The 19,335-nt window shown below is 39.2% G+C and overlaps 1 protein-coding gene and 1 long non-coding RNA gene across 8 annotated transcripts in view; one reads left to right on the forward strand and one right to left on the reverse strand.

The window, feature by feature from the left end:
• Positions 1-9,859, forward strand: part of nalcn (sodium leak channel, non-selective) — a 66,280-nt gene extending 56,421 nt beyond the window's left edge. For all 7 annotated transcript variants that reach the window (XM_042221821.1, XM_042221818.1, XM_042221824.1 and 4 more), the window contains 17 exons: positions 141-247; positions 328-448; positions 548-646; positions 946-1,039; positions 3,334-3,440; positions 3,600-3,677; positions 3,764-3,883; positions 3,977-4,045; positions 4,149-4,297; positions 4,489-4,582; positions 4,926-5,058; positions 6,291-6,406; positions 6,833-6,990; positions 8,017-8,167; positions 8,282-8,431; positions 8,568-8,685; positions 8,971-9,859. In XM_042221821.1, coding sequence (XP_042077755.1) covers positions 141-247; positions 328-448; positions 548-646; positions 946-1,039; positions 3,334-3,440; positions 3,600-3,677; positions 3,764-3,883; positions 3,977-4,045; positions 4,149-4,297; positions 4,489-4,582; positions 4,926-5,058; positions 6,291-6,406; positions 6,833-6,990; positions 8,017-8,167; positions 8,282-8,431; positions 8,568-8,685; positions 8,971-9,113 — 2,007 coding nt within the window. In that variant the 3' untranslated portion in view covers positions 9,114-9,859. The remainder of the gene's footprint in view (positions 1-140; positions 248-327; positions 449-547; positions 647-945; positions 1,040-3,333; positions 3,441-3,599; positions 3,678-3,763; positions 3,884-3,976; positions 4,046-4,148; positions 4,298-4,488; positions 4,583-4,925; positions 5,059-6,290; positions 6,407-6,832; positions 6,991-8,016; positions 8,168-8,281; positions 8,432-8,567; positions 8,686-8,970) is intronic.
• A 4,668-nt stretch (positions 9,860-14,527) lies between these two features.
• On the reverse strand, positions 14,528-17,786 carry LOC102311829. The gene is made up of 3 exons (XR_316652.3): positions 17,521-17,786; positions 15,967-16,097; positions 14,528-15,863 (listed from the first exon to the last, which is right to left on the reverse strand). It is a non-coding gene; the product is annotated as an uncharacterized LOC102311829 (long non-coding RNA).
• Positions 17,787-19,335: the final 1,549 nt, after the last annotated feature.

The raw sequence follows: 19,335 nt of genomic DNA on the forward strand, positions 1-19,335 counted from the left end.
CTTCATTATTGTGAAAGTCTTCGGGTATATTATTTTCATAAATCATGAATCCAAAAATAGCCCTTTTCTTCCATTTCATTAAATGTTCTGATTATTGTTCCTTTCTGTGTTTTGCTGTTAAACTTTGTGGCCTGTCACAGGAGGATTGTCACGGGATATTCCGAATAAACGTCAGTGTTTCCAGAAATCTGAACCTGAAACTGAAGCCTGGAGAAAAGAAACCAGGTTTCTGGGTACCACGGGTCTGGTAAGACTTGTTTTTCTGCTTGTGTGTGCATTTGTTTTTGCACAGCCAGTCATTAATGCACACATTATGACCTCTTCTAGGGCCAATCCACGAAATTTTAATTTTGACAATGTGGGAAATGCCATGCTGGCTCTGTTTGAAGTGCTCTCACTAAAAGGGTGGGTGGAGGTCCGAGATGTCATTATTCACCGTGTTGGACCGGTACTGATCCTTAACTTTTCATATAACAATGAATTTTCTCATTTTATGCCTGCAGTGCGTCAGCTGCTCTACACATTTTCTAACTCTTTGTGTCTGCAGATCCATGGCATCTACATTCATGTCTTTGTGTTTCTGGGATGTATGATTGGACTCACTCTGTTTGTGGGTGTTGTCATTGCAAACTTCAATGAGAACAAGGTAAGAGCCGTACTGCGTATATATTATAGTAGATACACCTTCTTGCCTTTTATTGCCTACCACCATACTGTGTGGTATGTGGGGCATTATGGTGTCACTCTGACCACTAGTTAAACAAAACTGGCCAGTTAAAATGCATCTTGTTTTAGATTTTTGTGAGGCGTGTTTCCCTGTTGTTTGGCATCAGATAGAATAGTGCAACACAAATTAAACCTGGTGATGGTGCAGTTATGTGGTACTCCTTCTAGGCCTCTAGGCTTGTAACCACGAGGAGTTAAGATTGTGTCTCATCTCAACAGGGTACTGCTCTGCTAACAGTGGACCAGAGAAGATGGGAGGATCTGAAGAGTCGATTGAAAATAGCCCAACCTCTACACCTACCCCCTCGCCCAGGTTTGAGTGTACATAATAAAATAACATAATACATTTCACCAATGGTTTGCAAAACACAGCTGCAGGCAGCAATAAGAGAACCAAGAAATAGGAACATTTTTTTAAATACACTTTTTTTTGCAACATCCCCCAGTGACTGTGTGCAAAACCTGGTAACCAACTACAAGTAACGGCTTACTACTCTGCCATAACAAGTCACGTTTTGGGGATCAAATCGTTTTTTCACTCAATGACAGGCAAATCAATTTATAACGTTTATGCAATGTCTCCCCCAATCACAGTTTTGGTAAACTCTTTTAGTACAGCAGTTAAAAAAAGGTTAAAATAGTCAAACATTACAGTTAAAACAAAACTAACTAACTAGCACATCGCACATATAAGATGGCATTAAGTGGCTCAGTATGACAGTGTTATTCATATGTGACCCGCAACAGCACTGGAACTCTGTCACTGAATTACATGTCATTGCTTTCTTTTGCTGCCTGCAAGCGGAAATATTTGTTCAGACTTCATCTGATTTTCCTACCTGAGTTGAAGAAAACTGCCAGCTTTATTACAAAGTAAAATCATGCGGCTGCTCTCCCTTTAGTGATTAGAGTCATGAGAACAGTAGAAGTGCCTCAGAGGCAGTGTGGGAAATTGTCTGTTAGTACAGTTGAGGCTGAGAGCTAACAGAAAATCAATCGCTTAAGTTTTAGTCATCACCGCCGCTTATTCCAGCACCATCAACCTGACTTTGATCCTCATCCAAAGGTCTTCAGTGCAGGCACCACTCACTCACTCACTCACTACCTGTGGTTCATTAAAACACTGAGCTGGTCTGTGCTCACACAGTCACATCCAAAGTACTTACAAACACTCTTTGTGGCCAGCAGTCATATAGTATATAGACTCACAACCTGCAAATTTCATTGTTTGATTCTCCTTGTTTTTTCATTTGATATTAAATGATCCTTGAAAGTGGGCAAAAGAAACCACTATATAATATTTAGGAACATTATATATTTGAAATATGATGCTTAAGTAGGTTAAAAGTGTCTCACAAACACAACAAAACACGTCATGCCACTAAAGAAACAGCTGAGAAACAAAGGCATTGACGTTTATCAGTCTGGAAAGAGTTACAAAGCCATTTCTAAGGCTTTGGGACTCCAGTGAACCACGATGAGAGCCATTATCCACAAATGGAGGAAACTTGGAACAGTGGTGAGCGTTCCCAGGATTAACCTATCAAATTACTCTAAGAGCCCATCAACGACTCATCCAGGAGGTCGCAAAATAACCCAGAACAACATCTGAAGAACTGCAGGCCTTACCTGCCTCAGTTAAAGTCACAGGGCATGTTTCATCAATAAGAAAGAGAGTGGGCAAGAATGGCCTCAGTGGAACAATCCAACTCGAATATTCTGTCGACTGACGAGAAAAAAGTGGGACTTTTTGGAAGGTTGTAGTCCCGTTACGTCTGGTGTAAAATGAACAGCATTTCAAAGAACAGTCAGTGAAACATGCTGGTGGGGCTTCCTTGCTGCCTCATGATGCTGTCATTGATGAAATCATGAATTTTGCTCTCTAACAGAAGATCCTGTAGGAGAATGTCCGGCCATCAGTTCATACCCTGAAGTTCAAGCACACATTGGGTAATGCAGGAGGACGATCTCTTAATGACTCAAAAAAAGACAAAACAAAATCAAGTTTTTGGAGTGACCCAATCAAAGATCGTCTGATTGAGACGTTTGGCATGACCTTTAACAGGCTGTTCATGCTCAAAAATCCTCCAGTGTGTCTGAATTAAACAATTCTGCAAAGAGGAGTTGGCCAAAGTGATCTGAAAGGCTCATAGAATAAAAGTCGCAAAGACACTGCATTCAGACTATGAATGTACTCTGCCTTAGATAACTTAGATTTGATAAGATTAGAAAGGTTTTCTAAATATGCTTAAGAGGATCAACATTTTGGTTCATAGAAGTGCAGAAACTGCCGTTTGAGACAGCCTGTCTAAAAAACTTGCCAAATTCACAAAAACTTAAGCATGTTGGCATGTTTTTCCTGTTATCTACTTGAATAAATATGCTGCACTAAAGTCTCATTGGCCAGGTAATAATAATCAAACAGTCTATGAGTGCCATCTGTTGGACAGTAGGGGTTACTACTGAAAGTTAAATCACCCGGGTTATTCAATACAAGAGCCTTTTCAGACATTTATAACTGATCACTGATGATCAAAAATGCCACAATTCTCCAAAATCATTGTTTAGGTTTCACTGAATTTTTTTGCCTTCTTTTGTGCTTGACAGAGAACGGAGGTTTCCGGGCCAAGATGTACGACATTACTCAGCATCCCTTCTTCAAACGGGGCATTGCTGTGCTGGTACTGGCACAGTCTGTCCTCCTCTCAGTCAAGGTAACACCTCATCTAACAGTATATGACGCCGTATTACCTGAGAGTGCTTCTAATTGTCTTTGTTCAGTTTACACTCTCAGCTGGCTTTTTAATTATCGCAGATGTGAACCCAATTTTATATGTATGAACTGACGTCGGTCTTTTTGTGTTTTTCCTCAGTGGAATGTAGGTGATGACGGTGTAACATTTCCCCTTGCCACTATGTCTGTAGTTTTTACCTTCATATTCGTCCTGGAGGTGAGCCTGTTTTGGGAGGGATGGGTGGGGTATTTGTAATGTACCTGAGTGGCTTTATTTACTTTACTGCTGCTGTTGTTTTATAGGTGACAATGAAGCTGATAGCCATGTCCCCCGCTGGTTACTGGCAGAGTCGACGAAATCGGTATGACCTCCTGGTTACATCGCTCGGTGTCATCTGGATTGTTCTGCACTTTTCCTTACTGGTTAGAAAAATCTGTTAAACAAATTCAAATTCAGTCAGTATTATTGATTTTTTTTCACTACAGCTAAAATTACTGTACAATTTTCTACTCCAGAATGCGTACACCTACATGATGGGCACATGTGTGATTGTCTTCAGGTTCTTCACAATATGTGGGAAACATGTGAGTACATTAGACAACAAAAAAGATAAAGTACTTTATCCAAATAGATTTTCTAGTGTAGGAATAAAATTCTGCTTTTTCACCTTTGTGTACGATCTTAAAGGTGACACTAAAGATGCTGCTGCTCACTGTAGTCGTCAGCATGTACAAGAGCTTCTTCATCATCGTGGGGATGTTTCTCCTTCTTCTCTGCTATGCATTTGCTGGAGTTGTTCTCTTCGGAACCGTCAAATACGGAGAGAACATAAACCGGTAATCATTGCTTTTCCGATCTTTATTATGAAATTTCCCACTCGTGGGACTAATAAAGGTATCTTATCATTATTATTATTATTATTATTATTACTATTTTTTTCAATAAACAATACAGGATGTAAGCAGCGGGTACAGTAAAGGAGTTCTTTACACAGTTGTGTCAGTGTGTCTATCTCCTTCAATCGCAGGCATGCCAACTTCTCCACAGCAGGCAAGGCTATCACTGTTCTCTTCCGTATTGTCACAGGAGAAGATTGGAATAAAATCATGCATGACTGCATGGTAAGATGGGCTGCGGGTACAGTGCACTTCCCCATAGACAAATGTGAAGTGGTTTCTGGGGCCATTTCAGTGCAGTAGGAGGATTTGATTGTTGTCTTTAGTGCTCACAGCATAATATTGTGGTTACTTCTTTATATTTCTATTATTTGGCCATACCCCGCTGATCTCAATGTTGCCGTTCTTCTTAAACCACTTTATTAAAAAAACAAAAAAGAGGACCAGTGGACACTGTTAATATTAGCCATATAAGTAAATAAGAAAACATGTTTAACATGGTTTCTTGGAATATTTGATGTTTGTTTTAATATCTGTTGGTTGATGCAATTTTTTTCCCCCTCCCCAGGTGCAACCACCATTTTGCACCCCAGATAAACATCGCTACTGGGAGACGGACTGTGGCAACTATGCTGGAGCACTTATATACTTCTGCTCTTTCTATGTCATTATAGCCTACATCATGCTCAACCTTCTTGTAGGTCAGTCAATGTTTTGTTATTTATAACCTTGTAATGTCATCTTATTGACTCACCTTTAATGTCGGGTCCAAAAACTAGGTAACTTGTTATATTTTATGATTTGATTTGGATTAGTACAGTTTAGTTTAGTTTAGGCAAAAGGATAATGATATCAATATAAACTAGAAAATGTATTTTCTGAAGAAACTGCAGTGCGAATGCTGATAGCTGAATGTTTTAAGCTGAAATGACATAAATGCTGAATTTAAGTTAAACATGTTGAATGAGATTAAAAATACACAAATTTTCACCTGAAAACAAAAGTTCAGAACTGCTAAAAGCCGACGTTCACACAGATGAAGTTGAAAAGTAGGTGAACATGTTTAACCTCCTAAGACCCGAACTCTTCCACGACATGCATTTTTAATTTCTCCTTGATATTTGGGCATATTGAGGCCCAATTAATGTAAAAACAAAGAATTACTAGATTTTTTTTTTAACCTTATTTTTTTTAAAGAAAAATAAGAGCCACATAGAAGGATATTTGTTTAAAATTTTGATAGAACAGTAGCAGTATAATGTAAGTAGAAATCAGGCCCATGTTGAGCAAAATTGAGTATTTTGGTCTAAATAACCCAAAATGTGATGTCCACATATGTGGACGCCAGGTCCTAGGAGGTTAAAATGTAAATTAGAAAAAGCTGACTAATGACAAAAGAAAAGTTAGAGTCAGAAAACATCTGAATGACAGGAGCGATTTAACAAGTGGGGTCTTTCCTGCTGTTGAGACAAACTCCTGACTAAAAATACAGTGTATTTATATGGGTCGGTTAGAAGGTTATCCCTCTACTTGGATTCACACAGTTCAAAAAGTTTACTTCTCTGAGCATTGAAAGACACACTGTTGGAAAGAGAACAACGATGGCCACGTTTCGAGGGTAAAATGAAGGCTGCAGAGCAAACACTGTGCACACAGCAGCAGTTGAAAGAAGTTTTTAAGATTAATCTTAGCATAAAAAATAGCATGAAACTTAAACTGGAACTGAAGAAAAAGTATAACGTTTTAAAGTTTGAATGGTGGCTCTAGGTCAACGAATGTGGAAGTAGTTAGAGTTGAAAAATGAGTAAGTTGAATGAGAATTTGAAGATTCCCCTATTGAAATACATGTCACAATGAAAACTCATAGATAGAGGAACTGGTATTATTGAATATTTCTGTGTGTGTGTATAAATATCTCTTTTTGTGTCTGCAGCCATCATTGTGGAGAACTTCTCTCTGTTCTACTCCACTGAGGAGGACCAGCTGCTGAGCTATAATGACCTGAGGCACTTTCAGATCATCTGGAACATGGTGGATGACAAACGGGAGGTGAGAAATTAGCAAGAGGAGAGTGGGCACAGTTACCATGGCAACATCTCTGGCCATGATAAAACCATAGTTGGTGGCACATTGACTGTTATGAAGAAAAATACTTTTTTTCCAGCTTATTGGAACACACTAGTGGCCAAATATGTTTGCTTAGAATGTCGTCCCCAGTCGCTGAGATAGCAGGTCACTTTCTGTTTGGGACCTTCATAGTTCCTTTGCTATGAAAATCAAAGTTTCATAAAATATGATTTAGGTTGTTGAAGAACTTTAGTAACAATCTTAGTTACTTTGTGAGTAAAAAAATCTAAATGCGGTGGATATCTTACAGCTTTTGAAATACACCTAAATCCCAGGATTTCAGGCTTTTAAAGTTCGTTGCATAATTTCTTAATTTACCCCGTGAACTGTGTGACCATCTCTCTCCAGGGTGTAATCCCCACATCCAGGGTGAAGTTTCTGCTTCGTCTGCTCAGAGGCAGGCTGGAGGTGGACCTGGACAAAGACAAGTTGCTGTTTAAACACATGTGCTATGAGATGGAGCGACTTCACAGCGGAGGAGATGTGACCTTTCACGATGTGCTCAGGTGACTGAGATCACACATAGATGCAGAAGATTAACCCTGAAATAAATACCTTCCATTGCTAGTGGCCTGGGATAATTTAGAAATAGTTTTTTTCTTTAGTAAATGTACCTGTCTCACAATGTCTAGAAAACATTCAAGAAGCTTTTGTTTAATGTTTTGTTGTGTGATGCATATCATAAACTTTATATCTTAAGTGTTGCTTGCAGTTTAGAAGCTGCTTGAGTGGTGAGTAAGACTGGAAAAGCACTTTATAAATACAAACACTTTACAGGTATGTACCTGTCTGTTGGTGCTTTGCACCTGCAAACACTGGTGCCCACAATGTAAGAAATTAGAGTCCATTTCTTCTGAGCCTATTGAGATTAAACTGAGACTAAAGCAGAGATCAGAAGAGGAGTTTGGGGGTCATATATAAACATGTTCAAATCCACACATATGCTTTTTTGCCACTGCTTTGAATCCACTGACTAGTTTGCAAAAAAACAAGTTTTGTTCCTTAAGTGTTAGTTAATATTTAATGAATATTGATTATTATAAAGGTTAGTGATCTTAGGTCTTATATGGGACACTCTCCCTTCTCTCTGAAGCATTAATTAAGGATTGATCATACATCTTTTAATGTCAGACAGGCTCTTATTACATTCTAAATTAATCTGTAGTTCAAAATGTGTTGTAGACATTTATCAGGGAATTCTGGGCCCTGCTTTAAAGGCCTAGAATATGGTCAGTATGGAAGTGTTAAACAGTAACCTAAAATTCATATCAAAGTAATGAGTCACATTGTTTAAACCCGAATCAGGGGAGAAAAACCTCTTTTAAGTGCTTCTCATGTTTCCAGTATAAACAGTTGGCAATGTAGAGAGACGCAAATGATGTCATTTTTTAAATATCTGAATTTTTTAATCAGGTGACATCACATTCACCACTTTTAATTCTACCAAATCTATAACTAAATATCTCTCTTTTCTGTATGTTTTTGCATGTGTGTGTGTGGTTTGTTGTTTGTGTATGTGTGTAATCGTGCAGCATGTTGTCATACCGCTCAGTGGACATAAGAAAGTCTCTCCAGCTGGAGGAGCTGTTGGCAAGGGAACAGCTGGAGTACACCATTGAGGAAGAGGTTGCCAAGCAGACCATACGCATGTGGCTCAAGAAATGCCTCAAACGCATCCGGGCGGTTAGTGTCTTAATAGAAAACACATAGCCATGCTTTGTGTTTTGTTCCCCTGCAGTATCCACAGTATTGTAAACATGCACGACACTGACCACGAATGTATGCGTGCGTTCACAGAAGCAGCAGCAGTCGTGTAGCATCATTCACAGCCTGAGAGAGAGCCAGCAGCAGGAGCTGAACCGGTTCCTCAACCCTCCCAGCATAGAGACCACAGTGCCAAGTGAAGACCACAATGCTAACAACCCAGACAACCCCTCACAGCCTGAGGTAAAGCCCCGCATCTATACCACCACTCCATACACAGCCAACACATGCTCACAGCGTGATTTATAGCAAGCACATAATATAATCTGCGGGTGTGCGCTTGCATTGGTGAAACAAAGGATCTCTCCTCTTTGTTTAGATGAGTGGCCTCCAGCAGCTTCGGAGCCCCACGTTGTCAGACAGAGGAGGGTACAGGCAGGACTCCTCGGACCTGGGGAGACCACAGAGGAAGCTGGGACAGTGGCGGCTGCCTGCAGGTGTGTCTGCTGTAGTGTGCTAAGTACTGTAAGAGGCAACATTTCTTTAGAGGGCGTTCTGTAAAAGTGAAAAGTTTTTTGCTCAAGTTTCTCTCTGCCGTGAGAAAATCCAGGCAGTCTGTTTATGAGCTTCAATGTTTTAAAAAAGACATCACCTCATCTTGACACACTCTCGCTTACAGCGGCACGCAGTGAATGTCCATTTGTGGTGGAATTGGTAATATAACATCATAAATTACATGCAGACATCACAAGACTCAGGGTGTGAATGTCTTTCATTCTCAGGTCGCACGAGTGTCAAGTCTATTGTTTGCAAGATGAACCCCGTCAACGACGAGGCTTCTTCAGGGTCAGAGGTGAAGAAGTGGTGGACCCGTCAGCTAACCGTCGAGAGCGACGAGAGCGGCGACGACCTCATTGACATTTAGAGATGAGCTGCGCGGCATCCTGCGGTGTTTTATAGATGAGCTTGGAATCTTGCTGGTTGACTCCAGTTGTTTCATTTTCTCTTGCTGTAACCCGACCAATGGAAACAAAAATGTTTAGCTCTTTTTTCTGATCGAAAAGCTTGGCAGGCCGTGTGCGGAGGCTGTCGATGAGCCATCGATCCGGCAGACAGAATTTCTTTAGGTTTGGCATCGGAATGACTGTTTTTTCCACAGTTTCCACTCATTATAATGAGGACTTTTTTCTATGCAGGCACATATGGTGTTAAAGATTATTCAATGACTGAGGCCATGGCGTGTAATACAAACCAAGAAGCTGCTGCTGTATGTGTTTTCTACTGTTTCGTGTCAATATTTGACACTGGCCATTGTGCTGTTGCAGCTCCAGTTTCTGACATCCTTTCATGTTGATGCTTTGTCTCTGTTCTTCTGTTTTAGTCAGTGTTTTCCCATGATGTCTCTGGTGGTCTTCAGTATTACTCATATAAATGTTGATTTCCTCATAGTCACTTTATACTTAAACCAGACCTCTTGTTCTTGTTGGTGGAACAAGCTACATAAATGAAACTTTTAGATTGATGACTGTGAATGTAATTAATACATCTATCCGTATTTGTGTGGCATTAAAACGTTAACTATTTTGTAAATTATTATAAATTCTTAGCTTTATCAAGTATTCAATTCTTCTATTAAATAAAGGCCCAAACTTGTTGGGCATTTATGAGGTAAAAGACTGAGCAGACTGTTTTACTTTCCTTTACATTCAATTGCATACTTTTACAGGATACCTTCGAACAAGGCAACTTAAAGATTTATAGTTAAGTTCTTAATATAACCAGTCATTTATCTCCGTTCTTAGCAAGTTCGATTATGGGGTAAGTCACAGCATAAACCACGTAATATTCCACTATAAAATTTGAAAAGCATAAAAGCTAAAAATTTTTACATTTTTTAAAACAGTTAGGTGTCTATAATGCATGGTGTTTTAACAAAAATCAAGGCCCTTGTGATTAAATATGCTGTTCACAGACAGTAAATAGATAGGGATAGATAGGAGCTATACGGTGGTGGTGTCCTCTCACAGTCTAAATATATAGGCGTTTTAAGTTAATTTGGAGAACTGGCCGTGGGTGTGAATGCCCTTTGATGACCTGGCGACCTGTCACGAGTGTATCCTGCGTCTTGCCGGTGTCAGCTGGGGTAGCCTCCAGAGCCCAGTGACTAAAATATATAACAGTTTTATTCAAGAACCAGAAAATGCTGTCATTTCTGGCATTTGCACTCAATGCCATTGCCATTTTAGAATAGGTCACTGATGTCTTCAGTGGAATTGCCAAACAAGTTAAGCTTTGAGCACATGCTGTACAGTATGAGGCTAAAACGGATTTAAAATTTCAACCTTTCAAACTTCCAAAAAGCATCCAATAAATTGAAAACCCGATCTTTTAAAAGATCATTTTAAATGCCGGTTTAGCGTCATGTGATACAAACTCAACACTGAAACAGAAATGTTGAATTTTTATTGTTCTGAACATTTAATTATCAGGAGCACACATCCCCCCCCTTCCTATCATGACTTGTTTTTAATTCCAGACGAGTTCACTTTATAGGAAAATTAATTAGCCTTCTATCTAACATATGATTAGACTAGCAACGAGGGTAATTGACTGAACAGATGCTGTTTAATGATTCTCCTCATATGGATCTGCTCAAAGAAAATGGTCTCAACACTGTGTCTGGATTACACTGCCCTCTCCTGGACACAAGCGGTCCTGATGAGCCATACTGTGCAACTTTGATCAGTCTGGCGGATTCTACAGCTAGGCTGACGGGAGGAAGCGAATGCATTATTTACTCCTTCCTCTCCTTCTCGCTTCCTCCTTTGCATATCACCCCTGTTGAGTTACTGCTTATCCTGGTGCTCAGCACTTTCTCCGTTTCACAGCGATGACCTATGATGACAGCCCTGTCGTCTGCTATGAGCAGCTTGCTGTGGATCTAGATGAGCTCAGTTTCTAGCCAACCATCCAGGTCAGTGTGTGTCCACAAAATGAAATGTAGCCAGTCCACTGTGAGCACAGGGAACTCTGCCATTCGCACAAACAAACAGATAAACAGACGTGAGCGTATAAGCCTCTAATTTATTTCTTGTGTTCCTTTGATGATGTATAATGACTCTGGGTCATACTGGAGCTAATTGACTAATGCTCTCAAATTCATACTAAAGTATTTTCCCTTAACAAGGGTCCTTGTTTGACACAGAATTAGCCCATTAAAAGAGACTGGGTCTTCATTTGTCCATTCAAAAGCCCAGTAAGTTTCACAGTTGATGGAGTGTGTATGGGGTTGGCTGGATAATGAATGCAAGGGAAAGCAGAGAGAGAGCAGAGAATCAGCTGCCTGTGGGACGCCTACTTGCTCTATAGAAAGCATGACTTACTCACACATTCCACTCTCTCAGTGACTGAGTGCTCTCCCCGACATATGGTCCTGTAGGGAAACAGTGTGACATCAACCTTCTTGCCAATCAACTGTCTTTATCTTTTCTCACTCTTTCTTCTCTTCAACCATCACCTCTTAAGCTCCACTTAGCTGAGAGCTAGTTCATCAAAGGTTTTTTTTTTTTCCACTTTTTTTTTTTGCTCATTTTCGCCCTGCGTGGTAGAACTCTCTTTTTTTGTCTTTTAATTGCCTCTGCATCACACTGGCTCTTATAGGGCCTGTTGTTTTTACCCTCTCTGTTGTAATTTGCCCACCTCTCCCTTGTGCATGTCCACTGCTTATTTAGGGCCTAATTGAGGCACTTTGGTAATTGAGGAGGAAGTTCTTAAGAGCTGAGGGAGTGGACGAGTGTCTGTGAGTTGAGATTACCTGTAATTAAAGTACATGATGGCTTTGATAGCTTGGTTCCCTCCTGTAGAGAAGCCGCATTCAAACCCAGGCACTGGCAACACATAGACTAAAAAAAATTCCTTCCCTGTCTGTACTACAGTCTGTACACACACATACACAGATGTGAACACTACATGCATGACAGTCGATAAAACCGACACATGCGTACTGTATAGCATGGTAAAATTGTTGATGATGCTTCATGAAATAATTAAAAACTGGTTCTAAAGGAGGAAACTTTGGAAATAAGATAACATTTCTAAGATACTTGTCATAATTCCCACCTCACACAGGTACACTTTTGAATATTAACCAAAAATGAGGTGAGAGGTTCAAACAACAAACAAGTGAGTCCTCATAAACCTTTGATCTGATCTGAGGAACCTCAGCACATTAATGCCTCCTCACACTACAGCTACTGTCCAGCTACTGGCTTTTACCTCATTACTTCTACTACATGGAGTTGGAAACACCAGAAAGGCAAAGGAAAGCTTCACCCGATTTGAAGTGGAGCGTACCTGAAGATATTGTCATCTGCATTTAAGAGAAACACACAAAAGGAAAGAATGCCAAAGATGCCATAAGCTGAGCAAATCGGTGAGACCATATCAGAGAGAAGAGCCGTCTACACAACCAGTGACTTGAACCTCAACTGTAAGATTGATGAGAATAAATATGAGGTCAAGCTTTCGGTAAAAGCTTTCGCTGAGCTTCTCATGGCTGTTGTCCTTTTTAGGCATTAATGAAAGCATCTGAGTGGTTTTCAGCTATTAAACAGACAAAGATGGGTTAGAGCAGTTTGAGCCCACTGTTGTTATTAAAAAAAGCACAGGATAATCTGGCTTGTGCATTTTGTACATTAGTGACTGTTCATTTATCATTTTGGTACAAAACTACACAAGGAAGGGTTATGGATGGAGGACTATAGATATATATATATTATATATATGCACTCTTTGCTTTTAATTTTAGGCTCTCATCGTGCCGATTTCCTCCATTCGACACATTCTTGCCCTCATAAATAAGGTGGTGACGGTGCAAATTAGCCGCCTGTATCTCATGTCAACATCTACCCCAGGTCTAAGCCTGATCCTGTCCTTGTGTTTTGAAACAGATGGCTACTACTACAATAAAAAAAAGTAGCAAATTATTTTAGCAGCAGGCAGCGAAAGCAATTAACAACTGGCATAATGTGTTGATTAAAATCCAATCCAGTCTCAATGAAGGAAAAAAAACCCCAACTTTTTTTCTTTTTTTATTCAGTCGCTTGGCGTCTATCCACCCCTCAAAGTATGCTGACCTTGACCTGATCACAGCTGTTGTTCACTTAAAGTAGAACTGAAATATGATTTGTTGAGCTCATCCAGCACCACTGGTGTAACTGCAGCATGAGAAGCTTACCTTATGAAAGAAGTTGTCTTTCATGTCATTTCATAAAGAATATAGTGTTTCTGCTGAAAACCATAGTCAAGTTACGGCTCACCCTCCCACACAAATTTTCAAGCTACCATTTTTTTCTGGATTCTTTTTACTCAGCCGATTCAAGAGTCTGATTTCTCCCCAATTAAAATAAAGACCTTCCATTTCATCAAAAACACTTCAAATTAAAAATGCTTGAGGTGTGTCTCTCAGATTTACACTGCGACTTTGACGCCGCGACTCCTCTGCTCCAAATATGATGAATGCACAAAGTCATTTTCAGGCTTTTACCTCATGTACCTCATCAACAGCAGTCAATTGCCACCCCACTGAACAGTGAGCACCGAGTGAGAGGCTTTACTTTGTCTTTGAGCCAGAAAATCTCATTTTCACTAAACACCTAATCAGTCCCATTCATCCGGCTATGGTTCCCTAGTTCCCCAGTCCTACACCTGGCTTTGCCGTCTTTAATTACTAGGAGAGTGGCTTTGTCTGATCAGGAGCCAAGATTAGAATATGAGTGGCAAATTCGGAAAGAAAATCATACAGGGTAAAACCAAGTCAATTACCCACCAATCAAAGTAGAAAGGCCTGTAATTGCAGGGAAACAATGAGAGCCTCTGCTTCAGTCTGAGCATTGAAGGTATTATTAGCAAGAAATAATGCCCACCTGGAGGGGGTGCTATGCTCAAACTATTAAATTTCACTGCAGCGAGCAATCTTTGAGATCACTGGAAAAGCATTTTTTAAATGCGACTATAACCCTCAGTGAGACATTGCATTATAATTTCATGTTTTTACTCTGCTATTATGTCAAATTGTGCATATGGCACTTGTGAGCAAGGATGCAGAAAATGGTTGAGACATTATAAAGAGGCAAAGCTTTTAGACTGCAATGTGCAAAATAGGCAGAAATAGACCAAGTACATGGAAATTACTTTTGCAATGTACTAGCAGAAGCGGCATTATTGTACAGAAAGAAACAGTCTATCGCAAGAAAGATATGACTGTAAAATCAAACGATTCCTTCATTTCTTTGTTAAGATCGATGTCTTGTCACGTTTTTCTGTCCCAGTATCCTCTCTAGGGATTTTTGGAGTTCTGTATCAGCCTGAGAAAGTCTTCAAAGAGAGGAAAAGAAAAACAAATAGCAATGCAATGTTACACGCTACAGTGGGTTGAGCTAAAGAAATCTGCCTCAGGAATATCGTTCACACAAAAGAACAACATCTCTAAGTATCTATATGTAGGTTCTTATTAAAATACAAAAGAGTACATATATCATTTCCTCTGTCAATGATTTTAATGATTCTTTAATGTATTTGTCATGTGCCCCTTAATTTTACTGTGCCATCATTGCAAGCCCAGACCCTGAGATCGAGTGTATAAAAGCCCAGGAAAAGAAATGGAGTGGCAGTGACAGATAGGCTGCCAGCTGACAGAAACCCCCACCAGGCTGCAGAATGGGATAGTTTGGGACAACTCAGGTACAAACTGACAACTTCAATTTTGCCTTTCCTTTGTTTTTGTTTTTTTTCTTCTTCTCTCTCTCTCCTTTCACTTCCTCTTTGTGTGGTTGCATTTGAAGATTCCCAATTGCAATATCAAAAGAGAGCGCTGTTGTCATACAGTTTGTTTTCCAAATGTAACCTTTTGCTGCTCCTCAGTCACACTCAATTCTTCAGAATTCAAAAAATAGAAGACAAATCTATCTCATGTGCAGGGCATGCAGATGCACATGCCTACATACAAACAGACGGGTACACGGACACACGCTCCAAACAAACAAAATCAAACAGCATCAAACGGCATCAAAGTGAAAATCAGTGTCCTTCATGGATTGTGTGATGTTACAGATTATTTTCTGCTTGGCTTGGCATGGCTCTGATTTTTTAAGACAGTGTAGATCTGATCTGAAAATAACATTTTGAAATTGGCATGACAACTTCACAGCAATTAATTTCACACTGGGGACAGGACCTGCCAGGAAGTGAGAATACCTAAATGGCTGACTACAAGTTTTTTTAAAGGGTAAATACACATTTTAAATTGCTTATTTAATTTACTAAATACTATAACATACTATAAATATATATTCTTTTGCTTTTTTTTCTCAATGTCATTACATTTTTCGCGCAGCTCTGATGACTGGATGCAACACACTTACTTAAATTTCATTGAGCAAACCCAGTTATCACAAAATACTGTTGTGCCCATCAATACTGTACTTAAAATCTATATGTATCTTCCAGAGGAGGTTCTGCCTTATGTACTAGAAACGGTAAAGAAGGCAAAGAAGCGAGTCAGTGAGTGTACCATCAAATGGTTTGTTAAGCTTAACCCAATCCTTGAGGATAAAGTTGGAGCAGTGTTCACGCTGCCAGAAACAGGCCTCTTCAGTCTCCACACAGCTCATTATTGCTGATGTGAGTCGGCAAAAAAAAGAAGAAAATCGTGGGATTAGCTTGAATGTTCTGTAAGTTTGCTGACTTTGGGCGTGCTGTATATGAATGACTGGACTTACCATAAAACAGTGCAGGAGTAATGGAGACCAAGGGATTGAGGCTCACTGGAGCGCAGACAAACACAGTCTCCGGGTGGGAGAGGGTGAAGCATCTTGGAGTTCAGACCGGCTCGCTTTTTCCTGTTTGAAAACTTGAAATCATAGGATAATGATGGTAGAAATATTATAAAATGAAATAAATGTATCTCTCTTTACAAATGGGTTCAAAAAGAATTGAAATTTAAATCACATATAATTGATTGTGCAATCATTTATTTCCTATCGTGGCCCTGCTGTAAATCAATCATGTGACTATTTTTCTGTCTTTCTCTAAACTCACATAGAATAGAAATACTCTGCGCACACTGTTAGTCCTGTAAAGTGCTCCTATTTAAACTGACTGTTTGCAATAGCGCGCTGGCAGTTCATGTTTACACGGTAACTTACCACAGTAAATATTTTATTGGCATTTCCCGAGTTAGGGTTAAACCACCAAAAACTTGAAGCCTGCTTGTTACAGTATCTCCACTGTAAGTGAAGGGCAGGTGTCTGACCGCCGGCCACACTGTACAGGACCAAAAATGACATCCTTTGTACATTTTATATTTTGATTTATGTGTAACCTGTGTTGGCCCTTTTTGAAATAAACTCAGTAGAGTGATATTTTTTGCTGGGAAGTATTATATTGTATTATATTTCCTCAGAAAAGCTGAGAGCAGAAGCAGAAATATGTGAAAAGTGCTGATTGTTTGTCTTCCTGTCAGCAAGATTATGCAAAAACAACAAAAAGTGCAAAGCCATATAGAGCAGACCTTTAAAATGCTCTTTGCTTTATTACCAAGTAGCTCAAACTGTTTTTTAGTTTACCGTAACAGATTTCTCTCTCCGGTAGTTTTGCTGCTGTTCAGCTTCTTCAAATGTGAAGTAGGTCGGTAACTCTGCTCTTGCTCCTCAAGTACTCCCCTGAATGCTGTTTGTGCTGCTTTTTCTGACCACACAGTGAGACCTTCAAATAGACCCCCCCAAGAGTGAGAGAAGCATCTCAACACATTACCCAACATGTTATAGGTTTGGCATGAATGGAATGATGATAAGAACACACATTAGTCAGTCCTCTCGAAAGTGACATTTACTGTTATGTGGTTTGTGTTTCAGTGACTTGAATCTATAAATATTCTCATTACCGGTCACTTTTTAATATTGCTTCCTTTTGATTGACAGCAGTTCTTCTATACAGTAGAATATAACCCTGCAAGTTAATTTGGGAGTTATGTTTTGGCATTTTCCATTGAATTCTAAAATCCACAGTTTTTATGTGTTCCAGTATTTCACCGTAGTAGTGTTTCACTTCTTTTGCAGTTTCCATTTTCCTGGTTAGTTTTCCTTGTGTTTTAATGTTTTTACATTCCTTGTGTATGACATCTGCCTGTTCCTTAACTCTGTATTTGCTTTTTTCTCTCTTTTTTTAAGTTTTCCTTTTCTGCCTACGTCCTGTCTATTCTGACTGCACCGCTGGCTCTCTACCTGCGTTTGATCCTTTTGTGTGCATCAAAACTTCAGATTTTGGACTTTTACCTGCCCCTGGTGTCACGTGTTTCGATCCTCTCCTCTTTGAACCATCACATCGCATATGGATTCATCATCAGCCGACATATTCCGCATGATCTTGGTCTGCATGCAACAAAGAATACTTTCTTTTGTCATTTTTTTCCGGTGTGACTCTGCTGCTTTTGAATAAAACATGATTGCTAAAATAATGTGCAACGGCGCTCTGAGCACTGAGCTAGCAAGGGATTCATTAGGATGAGTTTGAAGATAATCCAGCAGTGGAAGTAAATGCCAGCATCTAAAAAGTGTCTTTCTCACAGACAGTGATCCAACCACAGAACAACCAGCATCAATTAAAAAAAAAGGAAATAAATCTGTATAAGCAATGTTCAAAACCACTTACACACATAAACCCATCAAACGAACATCCACCTCATTGTTTAAAGAAACTGGAATTGGAACATTTAGTGTTTCAGATACCGTGTCTAACAAGTTTATTCAAATGTTTGTAATTAAACTACAAAATTATATTTGCCTAATATATTGACTATTTATCAACCAAAATACCCCAAAGCAACATTAAATGTGTTATCATTTAATTTTGAAGGGAAATTATAGCACATGTAAGTAAAGTGCTACATAGCACAGCACATAAAAACATAGTAGTTTTGGTATAAAAGACCTTAAAGATCATTTCTCAGTCACTACGCCTGATGAGACCCCGATAAAGTTTTATGTCTTTGAGCGGTAAACACTGATGTGCTTAAATGTGTCCTTTCTGATCTTCAACATTGTTACCTGTTTATTAAAGGATGTTTAATGTTCATGTTTCAAAGACATCATACTTGAAATACTCAAAGTTATGTATGTCTGCTTGCTAACTCCTCCCAGGCACGTGAATCAAACGGGACCAAACTTAAACTTAAACTACCAGGATTGTTTTCGTGTATGTAGCTTTTGGAAATATTTCTATAAAACTCAAATCCTTGCAAATTATTTATACTAACTGATTACATCAACAGTTCAGCACATCTGTAAATTGTCGTTCTATGGCAACATTTCGTGTACGTCACATGTACTTTGTTGGCATAATGTGTACGTTATGGGTACGGGTATGGGTATATGGTACATGTACGCTGTTATTTGTAAATAAATGTTACTGAACGATTTTTAGTGCAGCAGCATTTTGGGGTAACTGGAATGTGTTGTGATGGATGTCTAAAAAAGTATATAAATATAAAAAAGTGTTCGTCAAACAGTGAAACTGATTAATTTGTCTTATACAATGAATATGTAGCTTGCGAAGAAGACGTACAAATATATGTATTGTTCATTTGTTTGGTGTTTATGGATAGCTATTTTTTGCCATCTGGCTATATACGGTACTAAAACCAAGATAAAAAGAATAACATTAAATCACGTGAGCGAAGCGAACAAAGCGCCACGTGCCTGGCAAAAACAACTGGGCGGGTTTTTGCTAGTGTACATAAAAATATCATTTTTAACTCTTGTGAAGGAAACATAAAAAGCGTCCATGGAGAATGTAGTAATGAAGACTTTCTTTTTAATAGACACTATGGCCTTTTATCTACATTGTAATGTCTCTGATGTATTCCCACTACATCATTGTTACTGTTGTTCAAGATAACTTCAAATAAGGACGTTCTTCAAAACACAACTTTCAGGAGAATAAAAGCAACTTCACAAGGAAATGTCATGTCATATAAGAATAACCACACATGTGGTATGATGCTGTACAACACTTTCTTAAATGCAGTCGTGCCCTATGAGTCACTTCCCCTGTATATCTGTGTATATCTGCACACATTATGAATGCCACGC

This window comes from Haplochromis burtoni, unplaced genomic scaffold (genome assembly GCF_018398535.1).
Source record: "Haplochromis burtoni strain Fernald_Lab_line unplaced genomic scaffold, NCSU_Asbu1 Contig_75, whole genome shotgun sequence".
NCBI lineage: Eukaryota > Metazoa > Chordata > Actinopteri > Cichliformes > Cichlidae > Haplochromis > Haplochromis burtoni.